Source organism: Oratosquilla oratoria, chromosome 41, assembly GCF_046742065.1.
Source record: "Oratosquilla oratoria isolate Oo_2021 chromosome 41, ASM4674206v1, whole genome shotgun sequence".
NCBI lineage: Eukaryota > Metazoa > Arthropoda > Malacostraca > Stomatopoda > Squillidae > Oratosquilla > Oratosquilla oratoria.
In genome coordinates this window covers 34,344,600-34,370,401 of record NC_134817.1, presented here as the reverse complement: position 1 = coordinate 34,370,401, position 25,802 = coordinate 34,344,600, and the positions used below count along the sequence as shown (strand labels likewise).

The 25,802-nt window shown below is 43.6% G+C and overlaps 1 protein-coding gene across 1 annotated transcript; it reads right to left on the bottom strand.

Moving 5' to 3' along the window:
* Positions 1 to 711: 711 nt before the first annotated feature.
* Positions 712 to 8,061, bottom strand: LOC143021316 (uncharacterized). The gene is made up of 6 exons (XM_076178726.1): positions 8,001 to 8,061; positions 5,326 to 5,538; positions 4,407 to 4,571; positions 3,068 to 3,235; positions 2,148 to 2,228; positions 712 to 1,389 (listed from the first exon to the last, which is right to left on the bottom strand). Exons 2-6 carry the CDS (start codon positions 5,525 to 5,527, stop codon positions 1,214 to 1,216), a joined length of 792 nt encoding a protein of 263 aa, XP_076034841.1. The 5' UTR covers positions 5,528 to 5,538; positions 8,001 to 8,061; the 3' UTR covers positions 712 to 1,213.
* Between the last annotated feature and the right edge of the window lie 17,741 nt (positions 8,062 to 25,802).

The window sequence follows — 25,802 nt, the reverse complement described above, 5'->3', positions numbered from 1 at the left end:
ATCACCACCACCACCATCATCACCACCACCATCATCACCACCACCATCATCACCACCACCATCATCACCACCACCATCATCACCACCACCACCATCATCACCACCACCACCATCATCATCACCACCACCACCATCATCATCATCATCATCATCATCATCATCATCATCATCATCATCATCATCATCATCATCATCATCATCATCATCATCATCATCATCATCATCATCATCATCATCATCATCATCATCATCATCATCATCATCATCATCATCATCATCATCATCATCATCATCATCATCATCATCATCATCACCATCACCATCATCATCATCATCATCATCATCATCATCATTCAACTTTTGTATCACCATTGGTAATCGCGTGTTACGCTGGGCAGCAGATTGGGGGTCTTAGGAGGATCGTGAAGGGGCTCCGACTCGTATGTTGTAGGCCTATAATAATTTATGTTACACTTGGCACGCGAAAAAAAATTGTTTTAAGGATTTGGCTGGTTTTGGCACCCACAATTAAAAAGGTTGCCCAGCCCCTTTCTCGATAAAGCATAGTGTGCCCTGTCCTTCCCCTTCTCCACCTCTTTCCTTCCCTCCCCCCTCTCCCCCTCACTCGTTATCTTGCCCATTAAGCCCGGTTACCATCAAGGATTAGTGCAACAAACAATTAAAGGATTACATTTATTTGAAGGTCTGCAGATCCAAATCGGTGGGTACCGTATGCCAGTATACAAGGCCGCAAGGAACTTGGGCAACAGTGCTGTGGCGAAGAACAATGAATGTGAACTTGAGCGAAGCCATAAGAATGGAGGAGACTGCAAAAGACCATAAGGCTTACACTAGGCAGTTCAATGTCCCTACCACCTGTCATCCCTATTGTAGTTATCTAGTCTCATAAAATGACCAATTGTTTCAGCGTTCATTACATTGCTACTAAGTTCCATTCGTTAACCACTCCGTTGGTAAACCAATTCTTTCCCATTTCCTTCTTAAACCTGGATTTGTCCAACTTAAGCCCATTACTACGAGTCCTGCCCTGCTGTCTTAATATGATGACCTTGTCCGCATCAACCTTGTTATTGCCCTTGACCATTGTTATGGATGGGGAGGGAGGGAGGGGTGAGTGCTTCAACAAGTTCTAGACGAGTTTCTGCGTGGGGGTGGGGGTGGGGGTGGGGGGCCTGGAGGGTCGGTGGCCGAGTTATGACAGACTACAGCAGATGTAGGGCAGCTGCTTATAACGGGTGAATGGCCCAAGCGATATGACTGATGACGTCACGTCGAACGCGAAGAATTCATATTGGTAGGTTTTTGTCGTGGTGACGTTGATCCCCTCTAGGATCGTCGACCTCGTTTGGGACAGAGAGGTGAAGCTACCTGTGGAAAAAAATATGAGATCGTATACACCCCCAAAGAATGATGCTAGATAGTGTGAGTGCTCCTTAAGAATATAAGAATGGGGGTAGATTGCAAGAAACCATACGGCCTACACTAGGCAGTTCCATACCTGTTACTACCTATCGTCCCTATCCACGTGGAGTTCTTATGTGGAGCATTTGCGATGGGGTTTGCGGGGTCGTAAGAGAACTCGTTAAGGTCGTAAATCTGCGAAACGTAAAAATACGAGACCAACACAGCTCGAGTCCCTCAGTATTAAACAGTCGAAAAAGGAAATGCATAAAAGGGCATCAAGCCCCTCTTGTTCCAAGGGGATTGGGTGAAGAGGGGGGGGGGGCGTGAAGTTGAAGAGCCTACGCTAGGAGGCACTGATTAGCCGGGGCCGTATGCGCTTTGGGGAGGTGATAAACAGTCACTGAGAGAAGTGCGGGATTCGAACTCGCAAGTAAGCGAATGCGAGACCAACACGCTTTCGATTACGCGCACAGAACAGAGATGGAAATCGAGAAGGTACAAGAAAGATAGGGCGCTTGTCGCTTTTCTTTGGCTTCGGAACCAAGAGACCATAAGACCTACACTAGACAGTTCCCTAACCACCTATCCCTATCCATAAAATGATCTAATCTTCTCCTAACACAACCGTTTCAGCGCTCACTACATGGTTATCAATTCCATTCAGAGTAAGGGAATCGACACGGGAAAGGATGATGAGAACGATGAATGAAACTTGTACTTACCATCTGGATGACTCCATCTATTAGACTTCGTGTAACTAACTAGATAGCTCGAAAGAGCCACCACGGCTGGGCTGTTCACGTCTGCAACATACAAAGATGCGTCAATCAATTGAGTGTGAGCTAGAGCGTGTGGATCAAGAAGGTCACTTAGGAAACGTTAAATTTTTAGGCTTCTGCTTTGATATGCATGAGGGGACGGAAAGGCGGAGGGGGGGGGGAGTGGTCGTGTGCTCTGCTATAGTGCTGTGTCATGCTGCATTGCTTCTGACCCGGGGCAGTGGGCGGGAGATAGGGATGACCCGTCATCCACGAGGAGCTAAGATAAGGGCGGTGGATGGGAGTGGAATGGGTGTGAGTGGGTGCGAACATTTGACTTGGCTACCCCCTTATAAGGGGGGAGAAGCCCTTGGTATATAGATAGACTTTGACGTACATGGTATTGAAAGGAGAAGTTTGGTGAAAATAGTCATATTAGTGTAAAAGTACAGTTCAGTATATCCGTATTTGTAACGCAGCCTGACCCAGTATGACCTCGACATAACAAAACCTATCCTAACCACTGAAGAAAACTGGCTTTGGCAACCATTGTAGAAAATGTGTGTTCTATTATGGGGGCGTTTTCATTGATAGAAAATAAAGATGATGATAAGGATAATAATAGTAAATAAGATGAAATTAGACTAAATTGAAGATGAGTTACTCGGAATCTTGCATAAGATAAAGTACTGCATTAGGCACTAGTGGGTTCGAATCCCGCACTGCTCTCCGATTCCCAGCAGTGACTGTTAGTTACCTGCCCCCCAACAGTCCAAGAAGCGTATAATAGGGCAAAGGTGACGACTTCGGCCGCGGCTACTCAGCGCCTCTTGGCGTGGGTTCCTCACCAGCACGCTGTGGAGGGCTAGCAGAATGACCCTTACCGAAGTCCCGAAGGAGCTTGATGATCTCACGAAGGTGGCCCACGTTCTTGACATCGGCCAAGTAGGCGCCTCCCGAGAGTCCCCTGCAGTAAGTCGACCCATCCCCAGCGTTTCCAGACATAGGCGAGACGCCGCAGAAGCGGGACCCCACGAACATGAAGCCGTCATCTGTCGGGGTTAAGGTCACTATGTTACCAAAGCAAAGGGACTTCATCCATTTGCTCGACGAGGCCATTATATCTTTTGTTCTGGTGAACGCCGAGCGATCCTTATCCTAAGGCAGGGGTGGGCAACCCATGGCACGCGTGCAAAACCTGGCAACCTGACGACTTTCGTTCCGTCACGCGAAACCCAGAGCTTGTTGGCTCTGCTCCAGAGTCACCAATGTTACCTCGGCTCCAGGGTCGCCAGTGTTACTTCTGTGTGAAGTAAGCCAAGTGTCCAGCCTGAAACGAGTGGCAGGGAGAGAAAGGCATGAAAAGTTTTTTTCAAAAGGGGAGTCGGAACACACCATTGAACTCGCCGTGGTATGGTTCCCTTAGGCACACTTGAAATGAACACTTTCGTGCTCAGTGCCGACGGCTGGTAGTGTTCTCGTCAGAATGTACCTGTCAGAACATTTAATTCGCCGCGGCATGATTCCCTCACGCATACTTGGAATGAACACTTCCGTGCTAACGACTGGTATTATTCTTTAAAGAACAACTATCTTGCATAAGAATAGATAGGGTATTCAAAGTTAATCCCATGACTGAGCTGTTTATTCATTATGCCGACGATACTATGTACAACAGTGGTGATGAGATTAATTTTTTGTTTTCGGTATAAAATAGTTTACAATCATTGTACTATACATATATATATATATTTATATATATATATATATATATATTTATATATATATATATATATCCTTGTTACGGGATCTACAGAAATATTTTTTATTCTATAAAAAGATATTAAATTGTCGGAGTGAAAGTGTATATATAGAAAAATATAAAATATAAGTGGTCTGGAGGCATGGTACTTGGCGGTCACGAGTCTTTTAAAGGGGGCACTTTGCGTGTTGGCTACAAGCTCACCTTAAAACAAATAACTAGTAAATCTCCAACTTCTTTTGTATGACCATTGATAACCGCATGCTACGCTGGGCGGCGTTTGGGGACCTAAGTGAAAGGACAGGGGTCTAAATTCGCATGTAGACCTATCATTTATGTTACTCTGTTGACACGCACGCGAGAAATTTTTGTATTAAATTTTTGTCTGATACTGGCAAGCTCTAAAAGGTTGCCCACCCCTGCCTAAAGGGCAGGAGGACGCCAAAAGACCCCCGACTCACCTCTCCTGACGAAGGACACTGCGTCGGCGTTCTGGACGTAGGTGCTGACGGCGGGGCGATTGTGTTGCGTCATCGAGCAGTCGAAGAGGTTGGAGGAGACGGCGCTGGGTCGAACGGTGACCGATTTGCACGATGGGTCGACCCAACATGCGATTCGGCATTCCGCTGAGAAGGTTGGGGGTGGGGGGGGGGGAGATTGAAGGGGATTATACGATAATTGAAAAAAGTTGATGATGATGGTAATAGTAATTATATCCGTAACAAAGTTAGTATGTGATCATATCAGGAGTGATGTTATTGACAGTGGACGAAACGGTAGTAACAGTGTAATGCATGCAAACACAGAAGATGTGGATTTTAACCCACCAATAAGTGTACAAGTGTGAGACTTCGGGAGATGTCTCCGTGGTGGACAAAGAGAACAAACATTAACATGAGTTATATGAAATTAACAACACGTCCGTAATCTGCTTCATTATTGTGGCCCGAACGCTATGAGTCTCATCCGGAGGGGTAAGAGCTGTCGATGACGAGTCCCGCACATGATCAAAGACTGTGGTGAACCATGAGGAGTTATGTGAGACGGCAGAAACCATGATGGGTCGTGTGATGGAAGAAGAGGAGGAGGAGAGGTAGTGGTAGAGGAAGAGGAGGAGGAGGTGTAGTGGCGGAGGAAGAGGAGGAGAAGGAGGAGAGGTAGTGGTGGGAAACAAGAAAAATGAAATGAAGAGGAGGAAGATAAACAAGAAGAAGAGGAGGGCAAGAATATACCTTCCCCCTATAGAGGAAAGACAAACCTCCCCACCCTCCTCTTTAAGAGAAAAATGAAAAACGCAAGTGAAGAACCACCGCAGAGACGGAGAAAAATATGACGTAATAATGACGTCACCGTGTGTGCCACCCATGACCTCGAACTGACCTCTGCTTGACTTGGCATCGATGACATAGGAGCTGCTGGGCATCGCGATCCCGATCAGCGTCACGAAGTTGGTGGGGCACGCGGTGGCACCAACGAAGAGGAGGAGGAGGACGAGGACGAAGAGGAGGGGGGAGAGGGGCGTGGAATGAGCTCCTATCCACGGGGATGACCTGGATCGTGTCCTGGACATCCCTGACGTCATTTGCTGGTGACCTGGTGGGATTAGATTCTTTTAGTACACAGTTCGTCCTCTTGGGTTTGGTGTTGGATGGGATCAGTGTTCGAGTTTGTGGCTTTGCTCTGGAGAGGTTAGGTTTGATCTTGACGGATGGAAGAATCTTGAGGGAAAAAAGCCCAAGGAATGTTAGCAATTTCTTTTTTCTATTATTTGTTTATTTATTCATGATTAAAAACTCACCATCCCGCACCCGGGAAGTGGGAAGTGAGAAACCCCTGGTAGGGCAATTTTTTTTTTTTTTTTTTTTTTTTTTTAACCGATGTTCAGGTCACTTCCCCACCGCCTGGCTAGGGCTGTCGGGAGCCGACGCAGGAAACCCGCTGCAGGTCCCGGGAATCGAACTCGCGACCACCTACTCGCGAGTTCGACACGGTATCCACTGAGTTATCGCGCGGCTCATGATTATTTGTTTATTCATATCTATTTGTTTATTCATATATATATTTACTTGTTTAGTATTTATTCTTATTTATATAATTCTGTTTTATTTTATTTTGTTTATTTTTGTTTCAACCACCTGTTCTAGTATGCAGGGGCTTAGGAGGTCAAACACAGCGATCAACTGGTGCCTTTCCATTTCCTGAAAGCTGATTGACCGTCAATCATTTTTCAACCTGACAGGGTCCCGCTGAATTTGGATAATTGACCATTTTTGCGAGATATCGAGGCGAGATTGTAGCCTTATTGATTCTCGAAGCCAAGGTTACATTGACTCTTTAGCCGTTATCACATTGGGCTATTTTTCCTCCGACTCTTGGAGCAGATTTGCAGCCCGTAGCTTTCGGGAAGGAATGTAATATGCTGGAGCAAAATAATTTTCCTCCAGCAGATTAAATGACATTATATGTAAATTGTCGAGGGAACAAAATAGTTTGCCAGAGTGATTTTACGGTAAAATAAAAAAAGTTCTGGGGGTAGGCGGTACCGCCGATGAATCGGAGGTTGGAGGTAAAATAGCAGGGGTCGGAATCAGGAAGTTGTTGGTAGTTGCTGCAACGCTTGTTATGGTCACACGCTTAGTTGGGGAGGTGGGGGCAGAGAGACGACGACAAACATAAACACAAAAAGAAAAAAAACGCCAAAATGGCGTATGAATTAATGGAACTAGTTTTATTTGTCTTCACTGCATGATAGATGGTGATGGACATGGAACTGTCTAGTGTAGGCCTTATGGTCTTTTGCAGTCTCATCCTTATGTTCTTTTTGATGAAACGCAAAAAAAAAGTGTTTGGGTTCAGGAATGGAAGCTTAGGAAAAGTAAATATATGTATTGTAATGCTATCTTCAAATGCAACAGTTTAACTAGATCTTGGTTATTCTTATCACTAACCTGACATAGAACATCGTAGTACCTGACCTCTAAAAATTAAGATATTATTTCTGAGGTACGTGTCGCTGTAGTATAAATTCATGCACGTCATAATACTCATGATGTCGAAAAAACCTTGCTGCATGAGGATTGTTTGTCTTTACAATCTAATATTTGGGGTGGCTGACCTTAACTAGCTCATTCGAGGGATGGCTAATCTTTACAAGCTTGTTTAAAGAATTAATCAAGGTTAGGTTAAGTCACTGTTTGGGCGATTTATATTTACAAATTCATTTCTGGGGTTACCACTCTTTGTAAACTAACGTGTGATAGTTTGTCTTTACATTGGTACTCTGGGGTCGCTTATCTATACAACGTCCAAGTGCTTTGCTAAGAATAAGTTGATGCAATACTAAGTATCGAGGATCGATAGAGCTGGGCGTTGTTATCAATGTAATCATCGAAACATTTCGACGGGGATTGAGACATGTGCGTCCGCCACTCGGAGACCTGACAGTCCTTGAAATGAAAATTGTATAACAAACAAGTATTATGCATCGGACTTCGAAATTCCCCTTCAACCCTCCTAACAATTAGTCCGGATACAAGTATTTTTGCCTGTCGTCTTGACAAATAGTTGCCATGGAACCACTGTTTTGAAGAGGCCTAATCTACGCCATTGTCTTGTATGCAACCTGATTGAAACTCCTTACCATTACCTTGTTTACGAGTAGTTCTGTTTCTTGTTCTTATATCATGTTCTCTTACTTGTAAGCACATCACACTCTATATACGCATATATTTTCCCATAGATATATTGTATGTATTTAGCACTGATTAAAAATAGTTGATGAACAGCGAGGAGTGAATGTAGACTAGCAGGTGAGAGTGTGCCAGCATATCTTGTCAACTTTGGAATTAATACTGAAACTTCGGGAAATAGATGTGCTGGATTGATTTATTATATCGGTTAATATGGTGATAGGAACCACTTTACTTATGCGATGCTGTTCGAAGGAAAGGAAAATCTATGAAATAGAAAACGGAAAGACACGAGAAACTGGAATGGAGTATATAATGAATTAAAGTAGAAGATGAATAGAGAAATGGTCTCTTGAAAACACTTACCACCGGTACGGTGCGTCCTTGAAAACTCCGGTTCGCTTCGGTTCGGTTCGCCGTGCAATGGTTCCGCGGAGACTGAGCCAAGGGTGGTCCGCACTCCGCACAGCAGTTGGTCCGGGGTGGTGCAAGGGTCACGCTAATCGTCGGCGCCATCAGAAACCGCCGTGAGATCAAAAGAAGTTCGATATCGCGAGTCTCACGATCGTAACGTGGTGGGGTTAGTGGTGGTGGTGGGGTTAGTGGTGGTGGTGGACGTAGTAGTGTTGGTGGGGTTAGTGGTGTCGGTGGTAGTAGTGGTGGTGGTGGTGGGAGGTAGGGGTGGTGTTGATGGGAGGTAGGGATGGTGGTGGGCTTAGTGGTGTTGGTAGGGTTAGTGGTGGTGGTAACGGTGGCTGTGTTGCATTTGTTATTTTATGTTTATGCGAATGCTGTTACCAAGCTGCGTATCACGTCAGACTGTATGTCTATATATATCTTTTATATCTATTTATATCTATATATATATATATATTTTATATCTGTATATCTATATACATCTTTTTTCCTTTTCATCTTCTTTTTTTTCTCCTGTATAATTTTCTTTCGTTTTTTCATTTAATCTATTTCTTTCTTTAATAAGGAAGACAAATTATATTAATGATTATAACTGAATTATTATTATAATTATAGTTATTCACGCCTTTCACTACTCCATGTACGTAATCTATTTGTCTTTCTTTAATAAGGAAGACAAATTATATTTATGATTATAATTGTAACTGAATTATGATTATAATTGTAACTGAATTATGATTATAATTGTAATTGAATTATGATTATAATTATTCATTCATGCCTTTCACTACTCCACGTAGGTACTTGATGGTAATTGCGCGCGTATAGAAAAAGAACACAGTCCCCCTTATTAAGGGGTAGCCGAGTCAAAAGATACCCTTTTTCTTAATTCGTGAAAAACGTGGACCGAAGATCCTCTTTGTTTTGCCGCGTGGTAGCCCAGTGGATACCGTGACGAACTCATGATCAGGTGGTCGTGAGTTCGATTCCCGGAACCCGCTGCGGGTTTCCTATATTGGTTTCCGACAGCCCTGGACGGGCGGGGAGGCGACCCAACATCGTCCTTAAAAAAATCTTGCAGTATCTGACATGGCTTTGCTCTATTAGTAAATTAGGGGTTTCTCACTTCCCGCATGGGAGTAGGATGTATATGTATATACATATGTATATATATATGTATATATATATATATATATATACGTATATATGTGTGTGTGTGTGTGTGTGTATGTATATATATACTGTATATATGTATATATATATATATATATATATATATATATTTGTGTGTATACATATGTATATATATATATATATATATATATGTATGTATATATGTGTGTATATGTATATATATATATTTATATATATATTATATATATATATAAATATATATATATATATACATATATAACGTAAGCGGAGTAAGAAACAGAGCAGTCTTAGTCTTGAGTTTATTCTTGACTAGTTTCGCAGGTATGTTTTTTTTTTTTTTTAAAGGAATGGTGTACAAACAGGTTTTGGGCATTTTATATATGGGGTGGACCTCACTACCTCCCCTTGTTACCATAGATTGTGACAAGTGTGAACATTACAAGTTCATTGTGGCAAATGTAATGTAATATATATATATTATATAAATATATATATATATATATATATATATATATATATATATATATATATATAATATATATATATATATATATATATATATATATATATATATATATATATAAAGGCATAAAATCCACTCCCACCCATTCCATACCCACGTATTCCACTTCCATCTACCCCCTCCCTCCCTCTTATCTTGGCTCCTCCTGGATGACGGGTCATCCTTGCATCTCGCCCACTGGCCTGGGTCAAAAGCAGTGTCGCAAGACGCAGCACATCCACAGCAAGGGCGCTTCATTAAATCGGCGAAACCCTCTCCGTCCCCTCATGCGTCAATCCCCCACTGTCACGATCTCTGTCATAAACTTTATCAAATTATCACTGTTGGGCAGTGAGTAAAATCTTCTAGCAATTCAAGAGATAATAATCCAGGCACGAATGATCAAATGACAGAAAAACTATAAAGCATTTATAAAAATGATTAAATTCTATAAATCTAACAACTTATTGGCTTTCAAAAACACACAAAGGAGTTGTAAATGAAGAGAAATAATTAATCAAAGTACAGCTAAAGTACAAGATTAAAATGATTAAAGTGGATTAAAAACTACCGATGCTAAATTTGCTAAACCGAAATAAAAACACTCCTAAATTAAGATAAAAAGTCCTGTCACCAAGCGCCGCACTGGAGTACAAACAAAAGGATGACGATGACACACTTAAACAAAGGGTTACCTTAAACTTATGGAAGGCGGCAGCTTCCTCTTCGGAGGAAGGAAGATGGAAAAAAGCCTCGACCCTCGTCTGGTCGGCCCAAAAAGAAAAAGGCATAGAAACCACTCCCACCCATTCCCTTTCCTATATATTCCACTCACCTCCACCCTCCTCCCTCCCTCTTAAACCTATTCAGAGCCCATTGCAATACTTCTGGGACTCGCATCTTAACCGAAAAATATCAAAGGCATATAAAACGATAAAAGATACATACGATGATCCGGCAATTCCCCTTGAATTGCCGGTCGAACCCAGTCTTTTTAATTTCTAGACAGGGATGCCTTACGTTGGCTTGGACACATAGACAGGAGGTGCGTGTAAAAGCAAGTCTCCCTAGATCCATACCGTACCTTAAACAAATACATGTAACGAATTAAAAATAGAAAATGTCTACACACTGATTAATACAGCATATTCTCGCGCAGCCGAGGAGGTACGAATGATTGTGATGGGCATAGGAAACCCGAGCCTAAGGACGGTCTCGTGGACGCCCGCCGGCTAGCCAAAAATGTCAGTGCCAACGACCTTTGCTCTTCCAAGTGTTGACGAAAAACCGAATACAGGTTGGATCCCTTGAAATCGACGTGGAACATGGGAACACGAAAGGAAAAGAGAAAAAATATATATACGAATTGGGGAACGTGAAACGTGACACCACCCACTCCCTTTTATGCATCACATCATCATCCATACACAACCCTTCTCAATTCACCCCTATCTTCTATCTCCTCCCGTCCTTCCTCAACAGACATTCCCCTCTTTCTCAATGCCCCTTTTACCCCATCCATCCATCTCATCCTTGGTTGCCCACTCATGTTCACTTCTACCTTTACCTTCCACACCTCTTTTACTAATCTTTCTTCACTCATTCTTTCCATGTGTCCAAACCATCCCAATACTTTTTCATTAACCCTATCTCCCAACTTCTTTTCCACCCCTATTCTCCTCACCTCCCCGTTTCTCACTCTATCCATTCTAGTAACCCCTGCTTCTCAGGCACCTCATCTCAAACACATTCAAACTCCTCTCTTATGTTACATGTTTCTGCCCCATACAGTGCTGTCGGCACAATCAATTCTTCATACAATCTCCTCTTAGCATCCATTTCCAAATGTCTGTTTCTCATTACACTTTATAATCCCCCAAGGCATTTACTTGCTTCTCTCAATCTACATTCTACCTCCACCTCTACTCCCTTTCCCACCATATTCGCATCCAAGTATCTAAAACTATCCACTTCCTCCAGGATAAAACAGAACAAGTTAAAATCAAACCACGAGAGCAAATGACACCATAACCTGAAAATGCATAAGAAAATTGTATTTTGATGGTCAGGCATGATGTGAAATTCCTAAGATGCGATTTTATATTTATAATTTGTTTCATTTTTGTTTACAGTGAACAAAGTTCGTTATGCGTTGCCGAAAGTCACCCACAGAACGAGAATCAGCTGACCAGGTAAGTAAACAAGAAATTAATTTCGCATTTGGTCTTATAATAAGGAAATACGAAGTTATTCATTTCTGTAGAAAGTCCCAATACTTAGTTGGATATTTTTTCCCATGAATTTCGTTATTTTTTATGGTAACCCCCATCCTCTGGTATCCTGTCGTATTTGTTATTATAAAGTAAGAAACTATTAGAACAAGGGTGGGGGAACCCTTGGCACGCGTGCAAATCCTGGCACACCAACGATATTTTTTCCGGCACGCAAAACCCAAAGCTCACCTTAAAACAAAAATGTAACAAATCTCCAGCTTCTTTTGTATGACCAATGGTAACCGCATGCTATGCTTGGGGGGGGGGTAGGGCCCTTGTAAGAGGTGAAGAGAGGAGACCATTACTCGTATGTAGGGCTATCATTTATTCTCTCTTGGCACGCGAGAACATTTTGTATAAATTATTTTGGCTGATTTTGGCACCCACACTTACAAAAAAAGTTGCCCACTTCTGGGCTAAAATCTCTCATTTGAACAGAAATGATTAAATGTGCCGCAGTGTGGCGTGATAACAGAAGCCACTTCGATATGACGGATTGACACATTTCGTGGCGCCATGACTCCATTAGCTCGAGTTTCAGCCAATATTACAGACGCAGACTTGTGTTTAGACACACACACACACACACACACACACACACACACACACACACACACACACACACACACACACACACACACATATACTCGTATATAATATACATCACGTGAAAACCACAGTTGGAGCAAAAAAGACTGGAGACAGGGAATCTATATATTTCGATTGCAAACTGCAATCCTCTTCACTAGATACAAAGAATAGAAGAGCGAGTGCTACTTATGTAGCACCCTTGACAAGAAAAAGGGGAACATTGGTAGAGGTCTCTACCCTCGGCTCATTCAGTATGTGGGATCAGGAGGCAAATGTCTTTAGACTAGGCTAGTGATGAAAAGTCCTGAAATTATGTCCGGGGACCATTGCCCCTTCGAAATGTTCATATTGGGTTGATACTCAATAATAGTTGTTTCAACCATTTTTGTTCTGAACTCGCATCTAGATTTGTAAATGAGCTCAGCTTTATCCCAATCTAAACAATGTTTAAATTGTTTGACATGTTGGAACACCGCTGAACTTTCTTGTCCATACTTGATTGTCCGTTTGTGTTCAGTCATCCTAATATCCAAATCCCTCCCAGTCTGCCCGATGTAAACTAAGTCACAGCCTTTACATGGTATCGAATAAACCCCTTGACTATGTTTTTTCAACCTTTGGTGGACATTTACCACTTTTTTATTAATGGTGTTGGGGTAATAATGAATTGAATTGAATTTGTCCTTGGGAAGAAACTTGGTCGAAGGAATAAATGAATCCAAAAAGGGAACGACTAAGGAGCTCTTAAGAACATAACTTAAGAACATAAGAATGAAGGAGACTGCAAGAGACCATAAGGCCTACACTAGGCAGCTCCGTATCCATCACCACCTGTCATCCCCATCCATAAAGTTGTCTAATCGTTGCTTAAAACAACTGATAGTTTCAGCGCTTACTACATGGTTACTAAGTTTATTCCATTCGTCGACCACCCTATTAGTAAACCAATTCTTGCCTATTTCCTTTTTAAATCTAAATTTGTCCAGTTTATAACCATTACTGCGAGTCCTGCCTTGTTGTTTTAATATGATGACCTTGTTTGTATCACCCTTGTTAAAGCCTATGATCCACTTGAACACCTCTATTAGATCACCCCGCACTCTGTGTATTTCCAGAGAGTGTAAGTTAAGGTGCCTAAGCCTCTCTTTGTAAGGCAAATTTCTGACTCCATGTATCATTTTGGTCATTCTTTTCTGTACTGATTCTAGTGAATTGATGTCCATTCTGTAGGACGGAGACCAAAACTGTACCGCATAGTCAAGGATGGGTCTAACTATCGCTAGATAGAGTTTAATAATTACCTCTGCACTTCTATTCGTTACCGTCCGCTTATCCAATGAAAATTTAGAGGAAATGGGGGTGGTGTTGAAAAAATTGGATCTTGCTCGGCTGAGGGCTTTGACCAAGAACCAATCCGGATAAGCTAACTTGTTATGTTGAGATTTAAATATATTTAATTCTCCATCAAGAAACTGGGGACTGCAAATCCATAGAGTTCGAAGAAATAAATCTGAAGCAACGCTACTTTTTACTTTGAGTGACTGCTGAAGAAATGGCGATAACTACCAGAATGGGTCTCTTTTTCTGTAGACGGTAAAATCAAGCTTATCCTCGTCACGAACAACAAGAACATCTAAAAAGGGTAGCTAATCTTGTTCTTCAGCAGTCATCCAGACAAAGTAAAAAGTAGCGTCGCCTCATGTTGATGTATAAAATTCTTAAAATGAACTATCATATATAAAAAAAATGCAAGGCCACTTAATGCATTTACAATTAAACAGGGTCCAGCTGAATTTGAAAAATTAGCCATTTTTTTTTTTTGCGAGATCGATGTGAGATTGTGGCTTTATTGATTCCCGAAGCCAAGGTCACATTGGGTCTTTAGCCGTTATCACACTGGGCAATTTTTCCTCCGACTCTTGGAGCAAGTTTGCAGCCCGCAGTTTTCTGGAAGGAATCTAATATACTAGAGGAAAATCATTTTCCTCCAGCATATCAAATGACATTCTATGCATTTCTGTTGAGGGAACAAAATAGTTTGTCAGTGATTTTACGGCGGAAAAAGTTCTGGAGGTACCTCCGATGAATCGGAGGTTGGAGGTAAAATAGCCCAGTGTGATGACCCGTTTAATTTCATGCGGCAGGCGTCAGAATCGGGAAGTTGTTGGTAGTTACTGCAACGCTTGTTGTGGTCAAACGCTGGGTCGGAGAGGGGCCGACAGAGAAACGACGACAACCACGAAAAAAGAAAACGGCAAAAATGGCGTATGGATTAATGGATCTAGTTTTATTTGTCTCCACTGCATGATCGGTGGTAATGGACATGAAATTGCCTAGTGTAGTGCTTATGGTCTTTTGCACGCACACACACACACACACACACACACACACACACACACACACACACACACACACACACACACACACACACACACACACACACACACACACACGTGCACACAAAGAAGAGAAAGAGGAGTTTTGCTGACTATCTACAGAATAATGAAAGGAATGGAAGTTTTAGACAGGAACGACTTGTTAGTGTGGGAAAACGGTAAAACGAGAGGACACGGAAAAAAACTGAAAAAGGATAGTTATAGAAGAAACTTGAAAAGGAACAATTTCCCACACAGAGCGATGAATACATGGAACCAATTAGACAACAAAACGGTATGTGCAAACACTATACAAGATTTTAAGATAAAACTTGATGCGGAGAGATAAAAAGACGGGCCACCACGAGCATAGCTCCCCTCCCGTATATTACAACTAGGTACAACTAGGTAAATACACGTGCGCGCACCAATCCTCTAATCTGAGGTGTGCAGGAAGACCTCCCGAAAAGGACCTCCTCTTTGGCGGGAGCCTTCGCCGGTTGTCGAGCATGGACCAGATTTAGTTCATTCCCTCCCGCGCCCACAGAAAAGGTCCCCAGTCAAAAGCTCGACCATGATTAGCTGGACTTGATGGCCGCAGAAATTCTATGGACCATCGGCCATCGGGGAGGAGGAGGCCGCTCCCACAGTGTCTGTGAGAAGCCGCTGTGGAGGAATACCTCTGCGCCTTGTTGAGTCTCCTCCTCAGGCCTCCAACGAGCAGAGAGGATCATGGGGCCGTTGCTATCCTCCGGGGAAGAAAAAGTCGTTGAAGTCGGTCCTCTGGAGCTGAAAGAAGCGGTGGAGACGATTTGCGGAGGCCTTGCGGTTTTGCTGCAGCAGCGTACGCAGGGGGTACGTATGATCAACCCCTCTGCGTTGGGTAACTGAAGGATGGGGTACTTAGAAGGCGAGGGACCGAGAAGGTGGGTGGGAAATGTCATTCAAGGTGAAGAAGTCGGCGTCCATCCTTCAGTTACCCAACGCAGAGGGGTTGATCATACGTCCCGCCTGCGTGCGCTGATGCAGCAAGACCGCAAGGCCTCCACGAATCGTCTCCACCACTTCTTCCAACTCCAGAGGAGCGGCTTCAACGACTTTTTCTTCCCCGGAGGATAGAAACGCCCCCATGATCCTCTCTGCTCGTTGGAGGCCTGAGGAGGCGACTCTGTCAACAAGGCGCAGAGGTATTCTTCCACAGCGGGTTCCCACAGACACTGTGGGAGCGGCCTCCTCGCCCCAATGGCCGATGGTCCACAGAATGTCTGCGGCCATCAAGTCCAGCTAATCATGGTCGAACTTTTGGCTGGGGACCTTTTCTGTAGGCGCGGGAGGGAACGAACTGAATTTTGTCGTCCATGCTCGACAACCGGCGAAGGCTCCCGCCAAAGAGGAGGTCCTCTTCGGGAGGTCCTCCTCCACGGCTCAGATTAGAGGATTGGTGCGTGCGCGCGTGTGATTCACCATGGTCTTTGGATCGCGTGTGGGACTCGTGATCGATTGCTATTTCCCACCCGAAAGAGAGCTCATAGCTCGTATATGACCGATCTGTGGGTAATGTTGTGGCCTTACACGCATACACACACACACACACACACACACACACACACACACACACACACACACACACACACACACACACACACACACACACACACACACACACACACACACACACACACACACACACACAACTCCCCGCCCACGAGATTTGGAGTAACAACTCGCAGCGCAGCGATACTGAAATTGTTTCAGCCCTGGGCGGGATTCGAGCCTGGACCTCCGTAGTGGGAGCCGGGAACTAACCACTGCGCCACGTGTGTGTATGTGTGTGTGATTCACCACGGTTTTTGGAACACGGGTTGCACTCGTGATCGACAGCTATTTCCCTCCCGGAAGAGAGCTCAGAGCTCGTATATGACCGATCTATGGGTAATGCTGTGACCTTACACGCGCACACACACCTGAACTCCCGGCCCACGAGAGTTGGAGTAACAACCCACAGCGTAGCGATACTGAAATTATTTCAGCCCTGGGCGCGCGCGCGCGCGCGTGTGTGTGTGTGTGCGTGCTCCAGCGCGACTGGGAATGTTAATTTCGGCAGTATCCAGTATTTAAACTTTTTATTAACAAAATTACTTGTCTAATAATGTTCTTTCAAATCATCTTGTTAGTGACTTAGTCTACTCTAATTGTTCCATCGCGTTTTATTGCTTGGAGGACCTACCTTGTTTACCTTGTTGAAGCTCTAGGTGACCTCACGACGGCTAGTCTGGGGCCCACCGCTTCCACACCTCTGCTCGTACCTCAGGTATTGAAGCTGATCAATGATGGAGTTTGATACAGCTCCCCGTGAAGTCGTGTGGTACGTGAGGCTCATCGGGCAACGTTGCCAAAAACTTGTCTAACCTCCTCTTGAAAGCGTCGGTGTTGGCTCCTTTCAGGTCTCTTATGTCTCTGAGTAGACAATTGAAGAGACGTGGTCCAGCAACTAAAAAGCTCTCTGTCTGGATCGTTTTTATGCGTTGAGAGCAACTGCAGCGACCCTACAGGCACCGGTAACAGTTCTTGAATCAAGGTATCATTTTCGATGCTCATTATCCACGAATACGTATAAGAATTACCCATTTGTATTTATCAAAATTCCCTGAATAGATAATTGACATGCAACTGTGCAGTCTGTAGCGGAGTGTTTTAGTTTACCCTGAATATGGTTTTCTCTCACGGAAATTGCATCATAGAAAACGAAACCTAAGACGCTGAAAAAATGACCAATGTCAGTCTCGATTTAATCGGATTCCGATTTATTCACAGTACACACAAACACACAAACGCACACACACATAACAATAACACAGGCACAAGCAAGCACAGATGTAGACACACCTAGGCGCACACATTGATGTCAACATGAATTTGAAGTTAGTTATGATAAATTGGAATGTATGAGACGGGATCCAACGAGCGTTGCTGCTTTTCTGTAGACTGCAGTTATTAGGTAAATGCAATTAGGTGAAACTCTTTTAAAGAGATGTACTCTGTTGCACGAATACGATGATTTTGAATATAAACTGAAGTATGTGTTCTCACATTATTTAGTTTCTTACAAAATGTTGGGAAAACGTAATACTTAATCTTACATTTTTAAATATTTACCCTCAATAAGGTGTTGAATATCCTTCCAGTTAATCTCAGTGAAGTGTTTTATTAAATGCTTCGAGGAGGGGGGCGTATCTCGACCTCTGCAGTGAGATAATGAAAGAACAAATAGGGGGGGGGGAGCTTTAGCACCCCCCCCCCCCTTGCTGGATTAGCCACTGTCCATGACGAGCAATGGTATAGTGTGAAGTGGCCACAAGCGTACACTACTAAAAGCTCACTTTTTCATGTTAGCTCCTGCTTTCTTATGTAATTATATCTGTTACTAAAGGTAAACGACGAGGGGGATGATTCTCTCTGATGTAAATTACACACACGCGCGCGCGTACACATACCAGACACACACAACCTTGTGGCGCAGTGGTTAGAGTTCTCGCCTGCCACTACGGCGGTCCGGGGTTGAATCCCGCCTAGGGCTGAAATGATTTCAGTATCGCTGCGCTGCGGGTTGTTACTCCAACTCTCGTGGGCGAGGAGTTAGGAGTGTGTGTAAGGTCACAGTATTACCCATAGATCAGTCATACGAGCTCTGAGCTCTCATCCGCGAGATTAGTAACTGTCGATCACGAGCCCAATACGTGATCCAAGACTATGGTGAATCACACACACACACACACACACACACACACACACACACACACACACACACACACACACACACACACACACACACACACACACACACACACACACACACACACACACACACACGTGGGGGTGTATCTATATTTGTATATGTATGTATATGTGTTTGTGTATACATATATGTTTGTGTGCATGTATGTAAATATCAAACACTGGACTCGGAGTAATAGAATCTACCGAGTCCACCGTTTCAATTTTTCCGATAACATGACTCCTGGACTCCAGCTTTATACGAACGTATGTCAATATTTATTGTATTTCTGTTTCTTATGAACTTCTTTTGATTGTCTAAACTTCATTCTGTATTAAAAATACAACATATTTTGATTACTACACGACGTATCGAGATTTGTCCCATCAATCGTCAATTGGGCATCAAATTTCACAACTGACGTGGGTGTAAACATCAAGCAACGATGGTGTTAAGGGAGGCCACGGTATTACCAATGTCACAAAACTATCGAAGATGAGAAAGGTCATGGGGGAAGCCCAAGATAAAGAAGAAGAAAAGAAACCTACATCGAGGTGAGATTGTGGCCATATTGATTCCCGAAGCCAAGGTCACATTGGCTCTTTAGCCGTTATCACACTGGGCTATTTTTCCTCCGACTCTTGGAGCAGGTTTGCAGCCCGCAGCTTTCGGGAAGGAATGTAATATGGTGGGGGAACATCGTTTTCCTCCAGCATATCAAATGACATTCTGTGTTAATTGTTGAGGGAACAAAATAGTTTGCCAGAGTGATTTGACGGCGGAAAAAGTTCTGGAGATGGGTGGTACCGCCGATGAATCGGAGGTTGGAGATAAAATAGCCCAGTGCGGCAGGCGTCGGAATCGGGAAGTTGTTGGAAGTTGCTGCAACGCTTGTTATGGTCAAACGCTTAGTGGCGGGAGGTGGGGGGAGGCGACAGATAGACGAGGACAAACACGAAAAAAAAAAACGACAAAAATGGCGTATGAATTAATAGAACTAGTTTTATTTGTTTCCACTGCATGATAGGTGGTAATGGACATGAAATTGTCTAGTGTAGTGCTTATGGTCTTTTGCACGCGCACACACACACACACACACACACACACATATACATACATACATACATACATACACATGCGCGCACCAATCCCCTAATCTGAACCGTGGAGGAGGGCCTCCCGAAAAGGACCTCCTCTTTGGCGGGACCCCTCTCGCCGGTTGTCGAGGATGGACCAGATTCACTTCATTCCCTCCCGCGCCTACAGAAAAAGTCCCCAGCCAAAAGCTCGACCATGATTAGCTGGACTTGATGGCCGCAGAAATTCCGTAGACCATCGGCCATCGGGGCGAGGAGGCCGCTCCCACAGTAGCTGTGGGAAGCCGCTGTGGAAGAATACCTCTGCATCCTTGTTGACAGAGTCGGCTCCTCAGGCCTCCAACTCGCAGAGAGGACCGTGGGTGCGTTGCTACCCTTCGGGGAAGAAAAAGTCGTTGAAGCAGCTCCTTTGGAGTTGCAGCAAGAGCAAGTGCTGCAGAGCAGGCAGACGGGACGTAATGATCAACACCTCTGCGTTGGGTAGCTCAAGGGTGGGCCACTTTGACTTCCTCACCTTTTGTTACAACCCACCCACCTTTTCGGTCCCTCGTCTTCTAGTCTCCCATACTTCAGCTACCCAACGCAGAGGGGTTGATCATACGAGGGAGCTTCAAAAAGTTCGTGGAAAAAGGACAGTATAAAAAAATGGTTTCAGTTATGATTTTTATTTTTCAACATATGCTCCAGGTCAATACACTTCAGCAAACGTTGATACCAGCCTTTAAGTCCGTCTGAGTAGAACTGAGGATCATGTGATCTGAACCATGTCAAAGCAGCTCTTTTTACATATTCAACTGATAGAAAATTGATACCTTTCCATTATTTTTTTAATTTTGGAAACAAAAAGATGTTGAATGGGGCTAAATCGGGGCTGTAAGGGTGACATCGGATGATTTTCCATCGAAATTCATGTAGCACAGCTCTTGTTTGCCGAGCGCGTGCATTGTCGTGGTGAAGATGACGCGTTGATGCAGATTTACTGGGCGTTTTTCCGAGACTTTTTTTTTTTTTGGCAGTTTTCTCAAAACGCATTCTTAATAAGTAGATTTAATTGTTTTCTTGTTCTCGAGGAAGTCGAGCAGCAAAATCTGCTCCGCATCCCAGAAGACAATGGCCATGACCTTTCCTCTTGAACGCTCAGATTTTGCTTTGACTGGTCCACTTCCAGCCCGGGGCAGCCACTGCTTTGATTGAATTTTGTCCTCGGTATCGTACTGGTAAAGCCATGTTTCATCACATGTCACAATTCTCTGCAGAAAAGATTCAGAGTCTTCATCCCACTTGATAAAAATTTCCATTGATAGATCTGCCCTTGTTTGCTGCTGATGTGGGCACAACAACCTAGGTACCCATCGAGCGAAAAGCTTGCTTAACCCCAAACTCTACCAGAATTGTGTGTTTTTCTCACAAACTGACGTTGATGGCATGCCACTTTGGGGCTCATCTTCAATTTCGTTTCTTCCACATCTGAACCGACTTATCCATTTGTATGTTGTTTATTTCTTTGGGGGCATTGTCACCATAAACTTGTTTTAGAGCGTCAATAATTTGCCTGTTTTCCAAACTGACTTTTACCATAAATTTAATATTAGTCCTGGCCTCGATATTGGTGGATTCCATGTTGCTTAAATGGTGTCGGATTTCCAACTGCCTGCATTTATGGGATCATATTTGAACTTGTTATAACACGTTGGTACAAGAATGTCCAGGTGCGGTAAAATCAAATTCCTTCCGTAAAATTTTTAGTTACGGACTTTTTCCACGAACTTTGTGAAGCTCCCTCGCACGTCCTCTCTGCGTGCGCTGCAGCACTCTGCTCTTGCTCCAGCAAGACCGCGGGGTCTCCGCGAATCGTCTCCACCGCTGATTCCAAATCCAGAGAAGCGGCTTCAACGACTTTTTCTTCCCCGGAGGGTAGAAACGCACCCACGGTCCTCTCTGCGAGTTGGAGGCCTGAGGAGGCGAAGAGGTGTTCTTCCACAGCGGGTTCCCACAGGCACTTTGGGAGCGGCCTCCTCGCCCCAATGGCCGATGATCCACAGAATGTCTACGGCCATCAAGTCCAGCTAATCATGGTCGAGCAAGTGGCTGGGGACCTTTTCTGTGGGCGCGAGAGGGAACGAACTGAATCTGGTCCATGCTCGACAACCGGCGAGGGCTCCCGCCAAAGAGGAGGTCCTCTTCGGGAGGCCTTCCTCCGCGGCTCAGATTAGAGGATTGGTCCGCGCGCGCGCGTGTGATTCACCATGGTCTTTGGATCACGTTTTGGACTCGTGATCGATAGCTATTTCCCACCCGGAAGAGAGCTCAGAGCTCATATATGACTGATCTATGGGTAATGCTATGACCTTACACACGCACACACCAAGTCCTCGACCACCAGAGTTGGAGTAACAACCCACAGCGCAGCGATAATTTCAGCCCTGGGTGTGTGTGTGCCAGCGCGACTGGGAATGTTAATTTCGGCAGTATTCAGTATTTCAATTTTTTCTAGCAAAATTTCTTGTCAAATGTTCTTGCAAATCATCTTGTTAGTGACTTAGTCTACTCTGACTAATTGTCCCATCGCGGTTCACTGATTGGAGGACCACGACCCCACAGGCACTGGCAACAGTTCTTGAATCAAGGTCTCCGTTTCGATCCTCATTATCCATGAATATGTATAAAAATTACCTAATTGTGTTTATTCAAATTCTCTGAATGGAGAATTAACATACCACTGTGCAGTCTATAGCGGAGTATTTTAGTTTACCCTGAATATGGTTTTCTCTCACGGAAATTGCATCATAGAAAACGAAATCTAAGAAAAATTATCCATGTCAATCTCGATTTAATTGTATTCCGTTTTATTCACAGTACACACAAACACACACACACATAAATATACACAATTACACAGGCACAAGCAGACAGAAGTAGACACACAAATTCATGTCTATATGAATTTGAAGTTAGTTATGATAAATTGGAAAGTAGGAGACGGGATCCAGCGAGCGTCTCTGCTTTTCTGTAGACTACAATTATTAGGTAAATACTGTTAGGTGAAGACACATACATAGACACATGCGAAGATCACCGATACATTGAGTTGGAGTAGTAGTTTGAGCCCACGACCAGTGGCGGATCCAGGATAAAAAATTGGAGTGGGTTAGCTTGAATTTTGTAAATGTAGATGACGCTTTTAAAGACATGTACTCTGTTGCACGAATACGATGATTTTGAATATAAATTGAAGTATGTGTGTTCTCACTTTATTTAGCATCTTACAAAATATTGGGCAAAAGTAATGCTTAATCTTACATTTTTAAATATATACCCGCAGTGATGTGTTGAATATCCTTCCAGTTATTTTTACTGAAGTTTTTTATCAAATGCTCTGGGGGTGGGTGGAATCTGCCACTATTACTGCTTTCTGCCATGTACCGGTGTACACGAGGCAGGTTTCTGTACCCCTGCAATGAGGTAATACATACATACATACATATACCAAAGGCTTTTTCCCCCTGCATGGGGGTAGCCACAAAGAAAAAGGCATAGAATCCACTCCCACCCAATACATTTCCTTTATATTCCACTCCCCTCCACCCTCCTCCCTCCCTCTTATCTTGGCAATGAGGTAATGGAAGAGCAAATTGCGGGGTGGGGGTGGGGGGGGCTTTAGCAGCCCCTCTCCCCCCCCCCCCTTGGATCAGCCACTGTCTATGACTCCATGAGCAATGGCACAGTATGAACTGGCCACAAGCGTACACTGCTGAAAACTCACTTTTTCATGTTAGCTCCCGCTTTCTTATATAATTATATTTGACGCTGAAGGCAAACGACAGGGAGATGATTCTCTGACGTATATTACACACACGCGCGCGCGTACGCACACACACACACACACACACACACACACACACACACACACACACACACACAAGCGTTGATGATTTCCTATATACTGCATTTAGGAGGTAAATACAATTAGGGAGGTCCGTCTGTACTCGACGACGACAGCGTTCCGGTGAAGTGTGATAGGTTGAGTGAAGCTAGGTGGTGATGCTGAGGTCTTTGTCGTTGGTGCCAGCGGAGGTGACTGTGGAGCCCAATTTTTGATCCACTAATCCTTCCACATTCCAAACAAGTCAGATCTGGATGAGGTGGATGAACTCTATTGGGGAGTTGATTTTGTTTGTTTGTTTTTTTCGTTCCATTCTTGGTTGCCAGCAGACTCAAGATGGCTGACCCCTTGTGAGCACCTTGTACGCCATAAGGTGTGATCAGAGGCAATGTCTTCAAGATCAGTTGGTGCGGTATTAGATAAATACACACACGCGTGGGAAGAGTATGAAAGGAATGTCGCCAAATTTTAGGGTTAATCAGGGACATCAAAAAACCTATTGGTTTTCCACATGGACGAGGGAATAATAATGATAGTAGTAATAATAAGATAAGTTATAATGGTAATAGTGATAATAATTGATAATAATAATAATGATTATTATTATAGTTGTAATTATGATAACGGTATTAATAACAACCTGATCCGGCCCAGACTGGGATATGCAGCTATGGTGTGGTCACCATATAAGGTAAGGCGTACAAATGATATTAAAAGAATGCAAAGATTAGCGACCAAATCTGTACCTTGTGTTGTAGACAAACCGTACGAAGAGAGAAGAGTGAGAGTTGACTTGGCGGAATTGTGTAGAAGATTAGATAGAATATAGACAACTGACCGAAGAGATCTGATGGTCTTAGACGAGAGCGATTCGTGAGGTCATTGGAACAAGTTAGGAGAAAAAAAGTCTAAAGTATGTCAAGACATACAACTTTATAGATTGAATTATTAACTCTTGGAATAGTATTGGACCAAATATTGCCCAGGCTAAAGACATAAGTGATTTCAATGTTAGGTTTGATTGCTGTGTAAGTGACAGGACCCCATGAGTATAAATAATTTCCTTTATATTTACGGTTAGGTAAACGCGCGCGTGGTGTCTCTCTCTCTCTCTCTCTCTCTCTCTCTCTCTCTCTCTCTCTCTCTCTCTCTCTCTCTCTCTCTCTCTCTCTCTTTCTCTCTTTCTCTCTCTCTTTCTCTCTCTCTCTCTCTCTCTCTCTCTCTCTCTCTCTCTCTCTCTCTCTCTCTCTCTCTCTCTCTCTCTCTCTCTCTCTCTCTCTCTCTCTCTCTCTCTCTCTCTCTCTCTCTCTCTCTCTTACATACATACATACATACATCCACACATACATACATACATACACACACACACACACACACACACACACACACACACACACACGCGCACACACACACACACACACACGTGGGGGTGTATCTGTATTTGTATATGTATGTATGTTTGTGTATGCATTATGTTTGTGTGCATTTATGTACGTACGTATGTAAATATGTATAGTATTACTGTTATCAACTTCTTTGATTGTCTAAACTTCATTCTGGATTAAAAAAACATATTTTGATTACTACAGGACGTATCTATAATTCTCATTAATCGTCAATTGGGCATCAAATTTTACAACTGATGTGGGTGTAAACATCAATCAATGATGGTGTTTTGGGAGGCCACGGTATTACCAATGTCACAGAACTATCGAAGATGATGGGAGAGGTCATGGGGGAACGCCCAAGGTGAAGAAGAAAAGGAACCTATATCCTGTGGACGAAAATTATACATTACCAAAGCAGAAAGACAGATAATTTATTGCCAGACCTTTAACGTTGCAAAGAAGTCGTGGCTGATTTGTAAATTCTAGTGCCCCAAAAGAGAGTCGCACAGGTCTCTTCATGTATTACGTCGACAAATCTGACAAGTCGTCTCTCCTACTCTTCAGCAAAAACCTTCTAGTGCCCAATTTACGTACCTGCCGGAACAACCCTAAACAGAGAAATGCTGGGGGATGGAGCAGAGAGAGAGAGGGGAGAGGGAGGGGGAAAGGGGAGGAGTTAGATCAGAGAGCAAACTGGCCACATTTAGGTGCT

What these genes read in the sequence shown, in the direction of transcription:
- LOC143021316 (XM_076178726.1), bottom strand. Translation starts at nt 5,527, where the DNA reads ATGACGTCAGGGATGTCCAGGACACGATCCAGGTCATCCCCGTGGATA. An exon ending in AGTGTCCTTCGTCAGGAGAG is followed by an intron (nt 3,236 to 4,406) that starts GTGAGTCGGGGG and finishes TAACCCCGACAG; the next exon opens with ATGACGGCTTCATGTTCGTG. An exon ending in CAAGCTCCTTCGGGACTTCG is followed by an intron (nt 2,229 to 3,067) that starts GTAAGGGTCATT and finishes TGTATGTTGCAG; the next exon opens with ACGTGAACAGCCCAGCCGTG.